Raw genomic sequence first — 17,573 nt, 5'->3', positions numbered from 1 at the left:
GCCCCAGTGCCACGTGGAGAAGCAGCTCCCCTGGCCAGGGCATGGAACCACAGCAGCCTCGGGAGACAGGCCAGGTCAGCTGCTTTGGCCACAAGGATATTTGTCCACGAGACACAAACTGGGACAAACTGGTCCCACAGACCATACCTCCCTGGAGATGTTGAGCTGGATGGCTCTGCAAGCCACCAGCTACAGCCCTGAGCAAAAAAAATGAACTCTAAATTTCTTTTCTCCCATAGGCTTCATCCAGACCCATTATGTACTTGGTTTCAGCATATTTTTTCCTGTTAAAACACCTAAAAAAAAAAGTAAAATGTCCTTTGGCACTTGTGCAAGAATGATCCATAGATGTAACATTCTCCTGTCCTTCAGCTGCTTCTTGGGCTCGTCTCTAAAGATCCACATACACAGAGTCTGTGTCCACCCTCTGGGCCTCTCCAAACAGGAGGAATGTGCAGAGCCCAATGCTGTTCACAGCAGCCACCAGGTTGAAAACAGAGATCCAGGAGCCAGTGGTCTCAATCAGGTATCCAGCCAGGTACACACAAATCACACCTGCAGAGAGAAGGGAAGAGAAACATGCAAAGGCTCTGGGCTGGATCCTGCCCTCTGCAGGGAGAGGGCTCCCCAGGAAAGGAGCAGCTGCAGGAATGTACTTTACCTAGGAGGGCTCCACCTGTATTTGCAACCCCTGGAAAGAAAAGGTGTGAAAAGAAATTGTGAAAACCCACAGACATGAAAGGTTTCATCACTGCCACCAACCCCTGGTCTGCATGTTGGGCAAAATAACTTTGTGATCATGGAATCGCTGACTGGTTTGAGCAGGGATGGACCCTAAAGCTCAGTTCATTCCATCCTCCTGCCATGGGCAGGGACACCTTCCCCTAGCCCTGCTCCAAGCCCTGTCCAGCCTGGCCTTGGACACCTCCAGGGATTCAGGGGCAGCCACAGCTGGCAGAGACCAGTGGCACAGCCCCAGCCCAGGGCACCTCAGATGTGCACAGAGGCACCTTGGTGGAGTCACCTGCCCCAGCACTGGCAGGCTTGTCACAGAAGGAAGCTGAGACTGCCCACACAGAGCAGACACGGCCCAGAGCTGCTCCTGCTCAAACCTTGATGCTGCTGACCAGGTGCCCCCATCAGATGCCACCTCTGCAGCACAACAACCCCACAGAATCCTTACCAAAGAGCAAGCCAGCACACGAGGGGGCCAGGTCCTGCACGTTTACTGAGATGCCACTGGTGAGAGACAGAGGGGGAGATCAGTGGCTGTTTGAATGGAACATGGCTGCTTTTCCATCAGTTACACAGTTTGCTTTGTCAAACACAAGGAAAGCTCCTGGACAAGAAACGGCACCGGCAGGAGAAGCTGAGAGTAAAGCAGGTGAGTATCAGAAGGAAAACAATTCAACTCAAAGTGTTCAGAGGGGCCACGATGCAATTCCCTTCCTCCTCCATCTCCTCATGCTGGCTGGTCCAACCCCTTCCGTGCTAGAGGTTTGCTGGATTATTTCCAAACTCTGCCAGCCTCACAGGGTTCCAAACACAATGCTCAGGCGAGTGCCAATTTTTGTTCTCACAGTCAGGATGGAGGCAGCCTCCTCTGAGACCCCAAAATGCCAAATGTGAATGGGAGCTGAGGGCCCCTGTCCCCATGGCTCTCCTCACCTGTGGTTAAAGGTCTGCAGTCCAACAGAGGCTGAGGCAAACACTATTGCTTTGCAGAAACTGGAGGTCTGGCCCAGGCACAAAGCAAAAATGCTGGAGACACCAGAGCCAATGACCTGGAAAAAAGGGAAAATTAAACACCACAGCACATTTTCTGCAAGGAAGAAAGCAACTCCTGCCATGAACAAACTGTTCCTTTTTCCAATGGCGTAAGTTTGTGAGCACCCTGTGCTCCTCTTTCTACCCCCTCAGTGTCCTTCTGTGTCAGAGGTGTGTCCAGAGGGATGTGATGCTGTGGATCAGAGGATACACTGTGTTCTCACCCAGCATTTCTATTTCTGCTCCCCTTGTACTGCTACTTCCTCAGTACCTAAGGGGTCATTTGGGATGACCAGTGACAGGTTGTGAAAGAAAACCCCTCCAGAGCACTCACTGTGCTCAATGCTAACATTAATCCAGGCTCTGTTCCTCAGCCAGGGCATTCCTCTGGATTTCCTTTCATATATCCTGACCACCAGCTAATGTGCAAAGCCAGAAAATCCTGATTCCATCTATAACCCCCAACCCAGCTCCACAGAAGGTCTAGCCTGCCACATAATCAGAGTATAACTGCTAACCCAGGTACCTCTCCCCCAGCTCCAGCTCTCTTACCTGCATGAACTTACGAATGGTGATGGTTCTGTACCCTGAAGAAGAAAGAGACACTTGGAGTTAAGCACAGCTCACCTTGTTGTCCAGCCAGGAAACCACAACATAAGTCGATTTCAGATGCCCAGATTTCATCTCCACATGGATATTGTGAATGAGGTCAAAGGGAGCCCCCAAACACAGTGATGGGACTTGGACACTGGAGAATTTATTCTGCTTTTATATCAGATCCTCACATTGTCTGTTTGCTGGGTCTTCTCCCTACCAACAAGCCCTCCTCCTCCCACACCACATCCGAGCTGAGGAAAAGCCATAGAGAGCTCTCACCTTGACTGATCAAATGGTCAGACAGAAATCCACTGAACAAGCTCGTTGGAATTGCAACCAGCCAGGGGACTACATTAAACACCCAACCCTGAAAAGAAGTGAAAATCAAGAGAGATTTGTTGTCAGAGCTGAGTTTGTTCGCAAATATTTTGACAGTCTGTGGTACCTGCAGAAAAGAGAAATAATGAAGCACTCAGGACTGGGCGCAGCACCTCTACCCCCTTTGCAGAGCAGCTCTCAGCTGCACCATGCCCCACTCCAAGCTCTGAGAGGGAGCAGATGTATCACATCCTGTAGCATTTGTAGATATGTTGTCTTTCCTTCTTCCCCAGCAATGCTGCATCCAGAGGAGAGGCAGAAAACTCTGGGGAAAAAGAGATTAAACATGGCAAAGTTCACTGCTCAGCAAGATGATGTGGTGGGCAGCCACAAAGCCCTGGAAAGCTCAGTGTGGGTTTCCTGTGGGTCCCCAGCAAAGCTGCTGGCAAAATTTCCAGCAGCTTCCAGCTCATTAGCAGCATTACTGCATGAGGCTGAGGGAGCAGAGCTGGATTTTCTAATGGCAGGATTAGGTAACATTATGGGTACCAACATCCTTCGGCCCATTTTCAATTAAGTGAGCTGCAGCTGTAATCACAGACGATTAGTGGTCAGCTGGATTACAGCTGCTCAGGGGCACTTTGGTGCCCAGATTCCACAGGAGCTGAAATCAGTGTGGGCTGGGCTGGATTTCACCTCAGCTGCTTGAAGCCACTCATCCATCCATGCACCCACCAGCCCCAGCATCTCCCCCTTTGCTCAGAGCCCATCGCCCTGCGGGGGCATCTCCCCTTCCTGTCTGGTTTTGGGATGTGTGGGAGGGCTGGATGATCTTGGTTTTGAATAATCCTGTTAAAGATGCTCCTGGAAATCACACCAGGGTCCATCTGCATCTTTCCATGCCTTTGACATCTGGGTCATTTTTCACACTGTTAGCCCATGGGCTTTGTGGGGTGGTGCTTCTGCTGTCTGTTAACAGCAGCTCAGCACATCAATCCCAGCCTTGTCTCATCCCACAGCCCGTCACCCTGAGCCAAACCCTCCATCACCTTCACTCAGGCAGCTGCCCAGCTCACCTGCAGCAAGGGATTTTGGCCAGCAGGTGACACAGGTTGCCCACATTAGGGATTATCATCCATCCTTTAAAATCAAGCAGCCTCAGACCGTTTTAAACTGCACAAAATGATTATCAGCAGCAGGAGCACTCTATAGAGCATCTTACATAAGGGCACCGGGATATAATGCTTAACAGATGGTAAATTACTGCTGCACAAGCACATTACTCGAGGTGCACAGATCTTGTCACAACAATATGTTTGCTGGTTTAACACATGATTTTAATATAAATATCAAGTATGCCATAAAGAGCTTTACATATGTAATATGAAAAGGCATTTGTAAGCAGCTCTGGAAATTGGAAAAGCTAACAGAGCCATTGTGGAGGAGACTGCCTGAGTTTCTGAGAACAAGATGAAAATACCTGCTCTCAGCCCAGATCAGTACTGCCTGGCTTTCTGAAAAATGGGAGTATCATCTGTGCTGAGGAGAGGGAAGCTTTTGTAGTATTTTTGAAGTGCACATTATTGTTATTAATGGTATTATTAATGGTAATTATAATTTTCACAGGCAGGCCTGAGCTGTACAATGTTAGTTCAGTTAAAAACCCTGTAAAAAACTAGGAGTGAATGGTGGTTATTTGCAACAGCATAATGTCATGAGCTTTGTGCTAGTTGAAAAATTATCTTTTCCTCAGAAGAAAAGCAGTTTAAAATCCAATACAACCTGCTCTTCCCTGCACCTTTCGGCATCCATAAACAAGCAACTAGAAACCAGCTTCTGGAATCGAGAGAGATTTCCAAAAGTATGAGCAGGGGTGCCACAGCTCCAAACCCCACAGGGAAACCTCCCACCTCCTGCCTCTGCCATCATGTTCCTCATCTCCACCCCCTTTTGGCAGGCAGCCAGCACAGCCTCCTTTGAACTGCAATGCCTCTGCTTTGGAGCCAACCCACCTTGGAGTCGGGAAAAGTTTCCTTGAAGAAAGTGGGCAGCCAGGAGAGCAGAGTGAAGAAGGTGCTGGCCGTGGAGAGCTGAGCGATGATGACAGCCCTGCAAAAACACAGCTGAGAGGAAACAATCAGCAGTGACAGGTCATGCTGCCCGGGAAAGGGCACTCCAGATGTCAGCTCCTAACAGAAACCCCTGAGATTTTTGTCATGGAGAACTACTCCTTTCAGCTTCCTGAGATTTTTGTCACAGATTTTCAGCTCCGGCTGATTTTCAGCTTCCTCCTTGCAGCTGGTTCCTTGCTTCCCCCCAGCACAGCCCCGGGGCCAGGCGAGGTTAATTGAAGCACTAATTATGCCACTGCATTTCCCACCAGTCCCTTCCAGCCCTGCAGGAGCCCTCCTGCTCCGAGGTGTTGTTTAGGGTTTTCTAGGGATTTCTTATCGGCTCCATTGTTATTCAAGGCAGGATTGGGTTTGCTGCCCTGCAGCCCCATCATCCTCCTCCTCCTCCCTGCCTTAAAACAGCCCCTGGGAACACGCTTGGATGGGCTTCAGTACCCACTGCAGCATCCCAAAGGGAAAATGGCCATTGAAAAGATGTTTGCCAGCCCGTGCCACCCAGTGCCCCTGAGCAGCACTTGCTAGGAGCCCATTACAATCAGCATTTCTAACAAGACCCGTGGAAAATATCACTCTGGAGGAGCACAGGACTCATCCAGGGGGAATAGCCTGGGAAGGAGAAAGATTTGCCAGTAACATTCAAGCCTGACAGTCCTGTGGACAGAACATGAACCACCTTTGCCAAGCTTACCTTTGCAGTTCTTTATTTATACTGAAGGAATTAGAAAACTGCTTCTGCTTCTCAAATATCTAAATAAGTGGACAAAAACCACAGAGGCAGAAGAAATAAGCCCAGAGAGGAGAAAGGAGAGGATGGTCCCAGCCTGCCAATGCATGCAGCTGCCTACCAGATCGGTGCCTTCCTGAACAGCTGCTTCCAGGGAACTTTGGTCTGCTTGGGTACTGAGAGGCCTCTCGTTAAACAGTTCATGGGGATGGTGAGTTCTGCAGGGAAGAAGACACCCAAAGGAAAGCTGTGGTCAGTAATTACCTGTGCAGCCCTGGGACACAGCTGTACAACCACTTTTAATCTCCTTCTAGCCCTTGGGTTTCTGGCTCTATCAGCATTGAATGCTCATGGAAACACCTTGTTACACTGACCAAATTTTTTCCACATCCCTCCCCATCCAGCCACCTTCACCCATGTGTTGTATCTCTTTTATAATGAAACAAAAGTCCCTTGGTAGGGATTGGGTTTGGAGCACCAGGCACACACCCAGCTCCCAGTGAGCTGGGCTCCTACATACCATGCTCACCCTAATAATGCTTTAGCCAGGTGTAATGGTTTGTCCATATGTGGAATTACTCCTAGGCAGTTATTTGGGAGGAGATATTGTGGATTAACTGGTTTTTAAAAGCTCTATGTGTAGATGCTCTTAGTTAGGAGTAAGTATCTTGTCCTGCTTTAGCTTAATCCACTTTGAAGATCATGCTCTGTTTTGTGTTTTCACTGGTGCTTAAAGAGTACTGAGGAGCCAGATCAGGCTCTCAGCAATGATATAATCCAGCATGGGACCTGAAATAGGAAATCAGCATTGCAAGAGCTCAAATCCTGGTTTTTGGGTTGGGGATCTTGGGTGAGATGTGTTACAAAACACATCTGAGCAAAAGGCCTTTGTGTAAAACCAGGCATGATCTTGGAGACACACAGGATTTGCAGAAATAATGGAGAGGAATCACTTAGTTCCCAGATCCTCTGGAGCGCTGCCAGCCCCAGGGATGCAGCTGGACTCACCTTTCTCACTCAGGAGGTATTTGCAGGTGCAATAAACCCAGAGCAAAGTGAGCAAACCAGAGAAGTAGAAAACACTTTCCCAGCCGTACCAGTCCAGGAGGAGAGATCCTGCACCGCCAATCAGCAGCGTTCTGCAAGGGAAAGCACTCAGATTCACCAGCCTGGCTGAGAGCTCAGACTGAGCACATCAACGGGAGACTGTCCCTGGAGTCAACACTGCTGTCACTGAACCACAGAATCCTAAAATTATTTGGGTTGGAAGGGACTTTAGAGGGACTCATTCCAACCCCCTGCCATGGGCAGAGACACCTTCCACTATCCCAGGTTGTTCCAAACCCCATCCAAACTGGCCTTGGACACTTCCAGGGATGGGGCAGCCACAGCTTCTCTGGGCACCCTGTGCCAGGGCCTCAGCACCCTCAGAGAGGAGAATTTCTCAGTCACAGCATGTGTGGGTGCTGCCACCAGACCCACCATGGCTCTGCAACCAGTCCTGTTCCCTGAGTGGCATCTCAGGCCAGATCCTCAGTGGCAGGAGAAATCCCAAAGGGACCTCACCCTCACCTGCCCCTCACTGGGGAAAGAAAAGGAGGTTGCTGGTGTGCAGTATCCCAGAGAATGTTTACAGCAGCACAAGAAACGAGAACACTGGAAAACTAAGTGATTCAACACACTGATATTTCTATTCAGCTTTTAAGCAACCTTTCCATTTAGAAAGGAAATTCTGATGGAGATCAGGAGAGATGGAGAAGTTCTATTCATCCCATCTATCAGAGAGGACAGGTGACCAGTGTCAGGCTGCCCTTGCTCTTCCTGCTGAATTGGGCTGTTTCCCATAGTAATTAAATGTTGCAAACAGTCTTCAAAGTCTGGTTTGAAAAGAAAGAGAAAACAATACATAAATCCTTGGCAGGCAGGACAGCAACTGCCTGAGGCTTCCTCAGCTGCAGCAGGAGTCCTTGAGGACCCGTGGATCCACATGTACTTTGGGCTGTGAGTTTTGCCTCCAACTATTTAATGGCATTTCATCAGATAGGATGTCCAGAGCCTGTCAGTGGCTGCTCAGAGGCCTTTGAACTCACCCAAACTGTGATCCAGTCCCCACTGTGCTGTAGGTGAAGGCTCGCTCGCTCTCCCGGACCCTCTGGGACAGCAGGCTGGCCAGGGATGGGAAGTACACCCCTGAGAGAAACAGCAGCAAGGCAGGGAGCAGTCAGGCAAAGAAACCCCAAATTTAAAAGATCCAGAGTGAACAAAACACTGAGACTAAGCAGCAAAATTTTTGGCGAATTCGAAACAGGGATATAAAATAAACTGAGTGGATCCATCGCCATCAAAGGTTTTTTTGTGCCTTTTCCATAATCCCTTTTCATCATCACCACTGCTACTGTAAATCCATCAGTGCCAATGCACCTCCCAGTGCTGCAACTTGGCAAGAGGGAAGGAAAATCACTCCAAATTATCCAAAAGTTTTGGCAGGGGCCAATTTTCTCTGAGTGTGTTGAAGGAGTTTTAAAATGTGGAAAACCAAACACAATCAGAGATGATTTCCAAAGCCAGCAGCCCCTGTCTGGCAGAGAGATTTCTACAGGGAAATGACTTGTCAGTGGCTTTCTCTAGAAATGTCACTGGTTTTTCCCATGGAAGTTCTGGATGTGGAGGCTGTTTTGGGACAGAGAATTGCTCAGACACCCATAGGAAAGGTTCATGCACTGCAAACCACGGGACTTGCATCTCAGTGTGCTGCACATGAGCCTCTGTGCAAGGAAGCCCCTGGACAGACAGACACACGGACAGGCTCAGGACAGGGCTCTCACCTTGCAGCAGCCCCATGAGGAACCTGGAGGAAGTCATAAAAACCAGATGGGCTGAAGTGATGTGGGTGAGCAGTGGGGTGAGGACTGTGAGGAACCCCCAGGCTGATGCTGAAAGGAGGAGAACTTTCTCACCTCCTATTCTGGAAGACAGAAAACACATTATCAAAGATAGGAGGGCAAAAGGGCAAAGTCTTCAAGTCCAGACTCAAGTGCCCTTCCCAGTTTAACCTGTTTTTAAGAGCAACCTTTTGGTCAAACCTGTTCTTCTCTTGGCCCTTGGGGAGTAGCTCTGACCTTTTCCCTTCCCAGCTCCTGCCAGCCCTGCCCATCCAACTGATCCCAGAGATCTCACAGCAGTGAGCCACTCAGCTCTCTGATGGTGGTGGAGGGGAAGCCCAACGCTGCCTCCATTCTGCTTTTCTTAACCAGTGATGCTGTTTGCCATCGGCTCTTTTGCAATCCTCAGCTCTGCCTTTTACCAATCAGGTTTCTCTGGGTGTTTTCTTGCAAACTCTTAAGGACCCCAATTAAATAGCACAGTGCACTTCACAGCTAATGCATCCCTTCCAGGCATGTACTCCTCACAAAAGATTTCATAGAAAAGCTCTGTCACTAAGAATAGATTGGCTGGGGAAAGGGACTCAAGCAGGTAATGATTCAGATCCTCCCCTACAGCCAGCTGGGGAAATTGTTTGCTTTTTAATTCATATGACACAATGGAGACAGTTTTTCTAAACATGATGGAAACAGTGTATGGGGACTTTCTTGAGAAAAGACTACAAGAGAATATAGGGCAGAAAGACTGGAAGTGCTGAACTGAAAACAAAGATCACTTGTGCAAATCAAATTAAAAAAGCTGTATTCACAGAATCCTAGAATTACTTGCAGGGATGAGACATCCACAGCTTCTGTCTGGCCAGTCTAAAGCACCCACATCCCTTCTCAGCCAGAGCTTCTCCCCATGGACACACTAGACCCTCCATCCACCCCATCACTGGGGTCTGGAACTGGAATGGAGGGGTCAACACCAAGCTAAGCGTCATTAAAGCAAGAAAACATGAGAATAATTTCCAGTACTGGTCACTGATGTGTCCTCCCACAATCTGTGTCAAGCAGTAGCCCCAGAAGAAGCTGCTGAGCACGACACCAAACTGCTTCTTGTCCCAGTCGAAGTAGGAGCTGAGGGCCACGGCGCAGATGGGCACGGTGACACGGGCGCAGTAGAGCAGGCACGTCCCCAGCAGCAGCATCGCTGTCCACACACGGGATTCAGGCCTGCAGGGAGGGAGAGGAAGGTGGGAAAGGGCAGGGGGGATGCTGGGCCCCGTGGGTCCCTGCACAGCCAGGATTGAGGGGTCAGCTTGGCTTTGCAAGCCGAGTCTGTCTGGATAAAATGAAGGTCAGCGCAAGTCCCGCGGGCACAGAGGTGCTGACACAGAGTGCATCCCATCTGCTGGCTTTTAGGAACGATGCCAACTTCATCCCAAACACCATTTGACTCCAGCAGCAAATGTCTGTCCATAGGCTGCAAGGTGGAACAGGCTGCTTGGACATCACTGGCTGCAGATGGAGGGAAAGGCAGGAAGGAACCTGGTTTGTTCCCCCCAAACAAGAAACTCTTCTTTAAAAGTTAAGGATAACAAAGGAAAGGTCAGGGCATGAGGCTGGAAGCATCTGCATGAGACACACCTCTTGGAAGCAAACATTAGTTATTTGGCATTTCTAGCCATCCCCCAGGGGTGGTGGTCAGTGTGTTACCCTTCCTAAAAAGGAGGGAATATGCAGGAATTCTTTAGAGAGAAAAGACTTGATGGGCCTGAAGAGCTCAGAGGGATATGCAAAATAATTAAGCCTGGACAGATAAGAAATTTTAGATAAGAGTCAAAATATGTTAACAGAATATATATTTCTGGTGTGTGAATTCTCAGCCTCAAGAGAAGGGCTCCTACAGGAGTGAGAAGCAAGCCAGTGATGGCTTCTGCAGCAAACAAACACATTTTGCTGCAAATGTCAGTCCCAGGTGTAGGTAAATCCCTCTCCCTTCCCTCAGCCATGCCACTTCGTATTCCCCCCTTTGCCAGTGAATTACAGAGTTAAAACCTGAGTAAGAACACCCACTATTGGTACTATTTGTATTTGATTATTTCTCTGCCCAGAGGCCAGAGCACAAAGCACTGAGCTAACAGACTCTCTGCTCCAGGGGAATTCACTGTACCAGGGCAGTAACCTCTGGGCTTTCCACCCTGCTAAACACACCCCCTCTCCATGTGGGAAACAACCTGGGTCACCTTCTACATCAAACAGAGAGCTGATTTCTCTGTACTGGAATGATGATAAATGTGGGTTAATCCCACACAGCACAAACCCATTTATAAAGGTGTAAATGGGCCCTCACAGGGGGAAGGTGAAGGAACAATGAAAAGCAGAACAGGTGAACCTGCTGGAGGTGGATTTATTGCTGTTCCCTGACAAGGCAGATAAGCAGCTCAGGGCTAACCTCTGGCAGGAGGAACTGGAAGTGTTTCAGGTGGTGTTTAAAGGGCTGGAACTGTTGTTACTGTGAACAAAATAACACAGAAACTGGCAAACCTCATGTCTCTCTGTTGGAGGAATGAGTAACCAGGAGTTGACCTGCCTCAGTCATTCCAACTAGCTGGGAAATGCTCTCAGAGCTCCTCCTGGGCTTACCCTGAGAGTAAGTTATCTTCAGTCATATCTACATCTGCTGCAAAACCAAAGGTGGGCTGGTTTTTAATCACCACCCCAGCCAGTTCCAGGAACAGGGGCTCCACTGACTCCAGCTTGCCACAGAAAAGCACAGGAAATCAAAGGCTCCAGGACACCGCATGACTGGGTCAGAGAAACCCCAGCAGGACAATATGACAGGAGTTTTTGGGTAAAAATCCCCCACCAAAGGCAGAGGGCAGGTGGGGATAACCAGCCATGGAAAACCTTTCAGGGATGGGATGCTTCCAGGCACAACTCCTGCCTGCCCTGCCCAAATGGGCTGGTGCCAGTCCAGGGCCATAATCTCTGTTATCTCCAAGAGCACAGCACTGATAAATTTGGGCTATTGAACCTGCAACAATCAAGGTGATGGGAGTAAAGCACAGCAGCCAGTGATGTGTGGAGGTATTTCCTATTATTTAATCACCAAGATAGTTTCCTAAATTGTACTTTTCCCTTGCAGCAAGGGGAGACCTTTATGAGCTTTCACTGGAGTGGGGCTGAGCTCTGTCTCTCCAGACATTCTGGTGTGTGCAGAATAACCTGCAGTTATCCTGATAAGCACAGCAGCATTTTATTACCAGATTAGCTTTATCCAAAACCCTGTATAACTCTGCAAGGTGTAAGAGGGAGAGAAAAAGACCTGAGCATCTCCAGGTGTCTTTACTCCATTTCTCTCAAGAAGCCTCCTCTCCAACTGCTGTTCTGACAAAACTCCAGGGATATATTTTTCGTTTGATTTTTATTCCAAAGTACTAAATAAATCTCTGGGTGTATGACACACTCTCAATGTTCTCTTTGACTAGTACTCCATTCTATATTCTCTTCCTTTATGTTTAATTACATCAGTTGGGATTATGCTCACAACAAGTGGAGAATATAATGATGGCTTCAGACTACCACTTCCTCTGCAGGCAGCACATCCAGCAGGGAAAATCCATGCAAAGAGCATGAGTGTCAAATGTAATCAGTAGCTGCTCACACCCACCTGGAAGCATGGCAGGAATGATTTCCCTGCAAGGACAATGACTGCATCACAGGAAGGAGCTTTGTAAATGCATTTTCCCCTAATTATAGTTATCACAGAGGCTGCAGATGACTCAACGTTCTGCTCAGTGCAAAACAACAACAGCAGAGGTTACACGGGAGGAACCTGGACTAGTGCAAAGACAGGAATTAAAACCCTCCTTTCAAAGCTAAGGAACAGTGACAAATCAAACAGAAGTTTTTGTGGGTGACATCAGCCATCTGAGAAGTGAAACTTCACCTGCGGTAACAGATTAAATCTAAAGCATCCCCTGATGAGGGAGGGAGACAGAATGTGCTGCAGATAACCAGCCTAAGTCAGAGCACAGGAAATCACAGCTGTCACTGGTGCCACCACGCCTGATTCACCCTCCAGACCAAGTATTTCCCACCAAGATCCCTGGGCCAGTCCTGGCTATATGTGACAGGTACTTTGTGAGAGGGGCCAGCCCTCCACACCATTGGCAGGGAATCTCTGGAGCTCGTCTAGAGCCGCCTAACTGATGTAATCTGGTGCTGAGTGATGGCAGTGGCTCCTCAGTGCCCAGCTTGATGTGCAATCCCCTCCTCCCCACAAAAGACAGGCACTGCAGGTGCATCCCCTCCTGCACATCACCGAGACCTTCTTCACTGAGCAAAGCAGCCATGCAGCTAGAAACACTTCCTATTTCACAAACCTCCAACCACCACCCAGACTATAATTAGCCCAAGCCCTTATGACTCTTCCTGGGTGGCTTTTTGAGCAGCCCTGTCTGATGTCCCTTGGTTCTCCTCCTCCAAATGCAGCCTAGGACCCTGGGTGGAAATGGCTTTGCTTCCAAGCATCCCCTGACTTCCCTGAGATCCAGCTCCCACCAACCAAATGGATCCCCCACTCAGGGCACAGTGGTTAGGATGGATTTTTCAAGGATGCCTGAGATCCCCAAAGGGGCAAAAGCAAGCTGAGCTGTCTGGCAGTGTAAGCAGAGCCAGCAGCACAGGGTATCTTTATTTGCAGTGTGTTTTCCTGCTGGAGGAATTTCTCCAGTAGATGCCACAGAGCAAATATTTATTCAACTCTTATTTCTCTTGACTCGCCTCCCTCCTTTCCCCCAGTCTGCAGGGCTTTGGCAGACACTCAGGTCACTGTTGAGATGGACTCTCTGGAGTTCAGGCTGTCAATTACATCCCAGTTTAGCCCCTCCAAGGCTCGAGTCAGGACCTCCAGGTATTTTCAGGTGCTGAAAGAGCTGTGTTAGACAGCGTGACTACGAACAGCCTGTCCCAGCAACAGCTCTTGGCCAGAAGCCATCTGCAATATCTGTGGGTGTTTTCCATAACTGGAAGAAGAACTGGGAACTGCAGCTCCTGATCTGCACAGGATGGGCACAGGGACCATCAGCAGAGCACAACACCCACCTCCCAGGGAGGGCATCTCTACCTCAGTTCCCCTCTCTGAGATCAGAAACATTTCCTGGGGGATGCGCAGAGAACACATCAGTGCAGTCACACCCTGTGCCCCCAGCCCTCTCACTGTCCCAGCCACCAGCAGGGGACATTCCCCAGACTTGGCAGAAGCCCAGGGCAGGAGGGGGATGAGCCCACATGGTGGTACTGAGCTCCCAGCCATGCCACCAGCTCCAAACCCAGCACACCCAGCAGCCCAAGCTGCCCAAGCATGAGGCCACCCGCCAGGGGAATGTCCCCAGCACGGGCAGCTGGGGCCTGTGGTCCCCCTGTGCTTGGTCACCTGTCATCCATGGTGTGTCAGCTCTTCCCTCCTCATCACCCATTCCCAGGCCCATGGGATCATCTTCCTTCAAAAACACTCTTTTCCAGCTTACCTGTCTATAGCTTTAGTTTACAATAATCTCCACCACAAGCAGGACTGACTGACGTGGCACCAACACAGCAGCCATGCAGACACCCCTGTGCCAGGAGATAATACCCAGGTTGTTATTTTTAACCCTGTTTGACAGTCCTTTCACTTCTCGTTCTTTGTTTCTCTCAATAATTTCTCCTTCAAAATCTAACGTGCTTGTCAAGAGAGAGGCTTGGAGTAATTCCCCCCCCACCCAAGCAGATTTTATCATGCTGTAGACCAGCTCCAAGCTAATGATTTGTCACTGTCAAAACTAGCTTTGGGGTTTAGAGGAGAGTTGTTGGATTTTTTTTTTCCCAAACCAGCTAGCAGCCAACAAGAGCAGCACAGAGGACACAGGGCTTTTTTTCCTGGGAAAGCTGCTGGCTTCCTGTCCGCCTCCTGTGCTCAAGCTCCCTCCACAGAGCTGCAGATGGCAACAAAGTGGTGTTCAGCAAACGAGCTCTGGGTTTATTCCCTCTCTTCATTTCTTGCTTTCGGCAAAAGCAAAGATGAAATTAAATTTCAGCAGCTCATATGAGCCGGAAGTAGTTGTTGAGTCCAGGTGGAGGTGGTGAGAAAACATAATAATAAAGCAGAAGCGTGCTTTGCACACTGATCTGAGGGCATACATGGATCAGCCAGGAATGAAAGGTGTGCCCTGCTTATGTTTTCCATGCAAAAAAAAAGTTCTCAGCAAGGTCACTATTAAACCCAGGATGAGGAACTTGTAAAACAAAAGTCCCAACCACTAAAAATACCCCAAATAACCAACTAAAGCTGCAACATCATGTTGACAAAAGATGAGGGCACAGAACTCAGAAAAAACAACTGACTGTTGTCTCTGGGCAAAGATCAGGTGACTGGAGATCAGCCTGTGGCCGGGGGGTAGGACTCCTTTTATCTCTGGAGCTCAAAGAAACTTTTATAATCACCCCTTGTCTTCAGGTATAGCCAGAGGCTGGGAGATGCAGAGTGGCTTCAGGAGTCATTTGCTTTCCCAGGGCACAGTGAGTTTTTCATGCTGCATTTCTCTCCTGGAGTCACCATCCAAAATGTGAGCCCCGCATCCAGTGCTGGATCTGCTGGTGGCTTTGTGTGCAGCCTTCAGCAACTGATTTCTCTTTTCACTGCTTTGGTCTTCCCTCAGTTAAACCAGAGATGCTGAAACACATCCATTGCCTGAGGGGTCCTGCTTTGGCATGTTAGGATCATCATTAAGACATGCTCTCTAACTGTCCAGATGTGCTACATAAGCATGAGGGCTTTTTCAAGCCCCAAACAGAAATCCCCAAGTGCTGCTCTTGGAAGAGATGAGTGATAATGGAGCCATTGGAAACCTGCAGAAAAGTTTGGGAAAGGCAGGCAGGAGAAAACACAAGGCAAGAAGAGTGGAAGAGGAAGGAAAAGCCAGTCGGAAAAAGGGAGGACAAAAGAAGAAGCAACATGAACAAAGATGGAAAAATAAACCTGCCAAGATAACTGCTTATCTCTCCTAGTGCTGACAGATCTTGGAAGGCTGCCTGGCATGTCTTTTGTTGGAGCATGAAAGGAGAACCCATGTCACTTCCCCGACTTGATAACACCTTGCCCCCATGGCAGTAACTCACTACTTGGGAAATATGAAAGTTATTTATTTGCATATGCTGTTCACAAATTGTCCACCAAATTAATTTCACCCAATGAGGTACTTTATACAACTTGACGAACCTGCTCCAATGATCTGGTGGCTCACTCCCCCTTACTCACCCTCCACCTGCCCAGTTTACTTTAGGCCATAAAACCTCCATAAAACCTCCCCAAAGAAGGGCTGTGACCACCTCTGTGTCTACACTAAACAATGGGGACACGATCTCAGCTTCTGTGGACTACAGCAATATAGATAATGATCTGAGGTGCCTTAGGGTTATCCTGCTGCTCCTTCCCATTAACAGGATTCTCTCAATTATTACCAGCACTTAGCATGGTCAGAATCACTTAAAATGTCTGTCTCGATCAACAGGCTGTTTTCATTGCTTTTGTTTTGGAAAGCGTTATCTATGTTTTGCATTTTCCCGAAGATATTTGAGAAACAGGAGAGCTTGTTCTGGTCAAATGTTCTTTTGGGTTTTTTTTTTTTTTTTCCTAGAGAGAAACCTATAAACTCAAGTTTTGCCTCATGAAATTCTGGTGTGAGAATCCCACTTCTCAAAGACTTAAAGAAAAGTTAGCAAGGGGGAGACAGAGAAGGAATTATCTTAAGCGCTTTAGGGGGAAAGAGCCTTCAAATGTTAAGCGCCTCTGTGCCAAAGGTCTTCTTTAATACCCACCCCATTCCTCTTAAACTGAGCGTGGATTTGATGAGACATCCCCGTCTGTGAGTGCAGGAGGAGCCCCCCCTCGGGCCGGCAGTTCAAGCCGGCTCTCAGCCTGCTGTCCCTGCAGAGAGCCATGGATGAGAAACACCACCTCATCCAGCGGCTATTGCTGCTGGAAGGGACAATCCATCCCCCTGGACTCCTGTATTGGCACGGGTGCCACCTGTCCTGTGGCTGTCCCGCTGCTCTCCTGCCAGGGTGAGGTCCCCGCAGTGGGACCCCAAGGCGAGGGGAAGGGGGGAGCCCCAGGGCTGGGCACCACGGTGGCAGCCACACATCAGCCAGCTGAAACCGAGCCAGATTTCTCAAGCACAGGGAGTCCAGGGGCTCCCAGCTTGGAAAAGCCTCAGACCATGAATTCCAGCTGCCCCACTGGTCCTTTGGAATCATCATCTCACCCCACCTCAGATGGGAGAAGGGGCTGATTCCGAGGTCTTGGTGCTGGATGATTTTGCCAGGGTGGCACAGAGGAGCAGCACCGCCCCAGGTGTGCCAGCCTGCTCCAAACACTGGGTCACCCTGCCTTTGCCTGTGCCCGTGCTGTTAGAAGTGCTCACTGGGGGCTTAACTGCATTTTAAGTATTTTAATGACTTTGCATCTAGAGCAGTTCATGCTGTCTAGCTGCTGTTCCACTCCTATTCCAGACTTTATCTGAATGAATGACTATCGCCAGTACAAACATCCCCACTGGAACACTTCGATAAGGGCCTCATAGCGGTTTTGTGTTTAATTCACTGATTATAAACCAGAAATAAGCTCAGTAGTTGGGGTGGTTTTTTTTCTGCTTTTCACGGTAATTCTCTATCTTCCCCCTTCCTTCTACCGTCCCTGCTGCAGTCCGGAGGAGTGAGACAGCGGGAACCGCCCGGAGCGGCGAGACCGTGTCCCTCCCAGCAGCAGGGACAGGAGGGTCCCAGTCCGACGGGGAGCACCAAGCTCCTCCAAAATCGCCTCTCCGGGAGCGGTGCGGGCCGCCCGACCCCCTCCATCCCGGAGCAGCATCTTTCCCGGGAGCTGCGGGGACCGAGGATGCGGGGGACGCCGGGGCCAGGCGGGCACCGGCCGGGGGCATGCGGGGAGTCCCGGAGAGCGCCGCCAGCAGCGGAGCGCCCTTCCCGGGAGCCGGGGAGGTTCCAGCCTTACCTGGACCAGTAGGGCTCGGTGCCGCCATCCCGCCTCATGCCGTCGCGGGGGCCGCTGCCCGGGGGCACATGCCTGCCGCCGCCCCCCGCGGCCATGCGGGCAGCGCCTTCCGCCTC

At 49.6% G+C, this 17,573-nt stretch overlaps 1 protein-coding gene across 1 annotated transcript; it reads right to left on the bottom strand.

The window, feature by feature from the left end:
* Window positions 1-274: 274 nt before the first annotated feature.
* SLC17A9 (solute carrier family 17 member 9) lies at window positions 275-17,573 on the bottom strand. Its single transcript, XM_084217783.1, has 13 exons — window positions 17,458-17,573; window positions 9,441-9,638; window positions 8,364-8,503; window positions 7,629-7,728; window positions 6,547-6,677; window positions 5,660-5,756; window positions 4,695-4,791; window positions 2,644-2,731; window positions 2,320-2,354; window positions 1,669-1,784; window positions 1,184-1,239; window positions 662-691; window positions 275-555 (listed from the first exon to the last, which is right to left on the bottom strand). The coding sequence occupies exons 1-13, from the start codon at window positions 17,550-17,552 to the stop codon at window positions 392-394; spliced, it is 1,347 nt and encodes a 448-aa protein (XP_084073909.1). The 5' UTR covers window positions 17,553-17,573; the 3' UTR covers window positions 275-391.

Source organism: Fringilla coelebs (genome assembly GCF_963513975.1).
Source record: "Fringilla coelebs genome assembly, chromosome: 18".
NCBI classification, from domain to species: domain Eukaryota; kingdom Metazoa; phylum Chordata; class Aves; order Passeriformes; family Fringillidae; genus Fringilla; species Fringilla coelebs.
Note: the sequence above shows the minus strand (reverse complement) of the source record. Positions and strands in the feature narration are given on the sequence as shown.

Coding starts and splice junctions, on each gene's coding strand:
- SLC17A9 (XM_084217783.1), bottom strand. CDS start 17,552: ATGGCCGCGGGGGGCGGCGGCAGGCATGTGCCCCCGGGCAGCGGCCCC. Junction 2,355..2,643: donor TGACCATTTGATCAGTCAAG/GTGAGAGCTCTC, acceptor TTTCTTCTTCAG/GGTACAGAACCATCACCATT. Junction 1,240..1,668: donor CTGCAGACCTTTAACCACAG/GTGAGGAGAGCC, acceptor GTCTCTCACCAG/TGGCATCTCAGTAAACGTGC.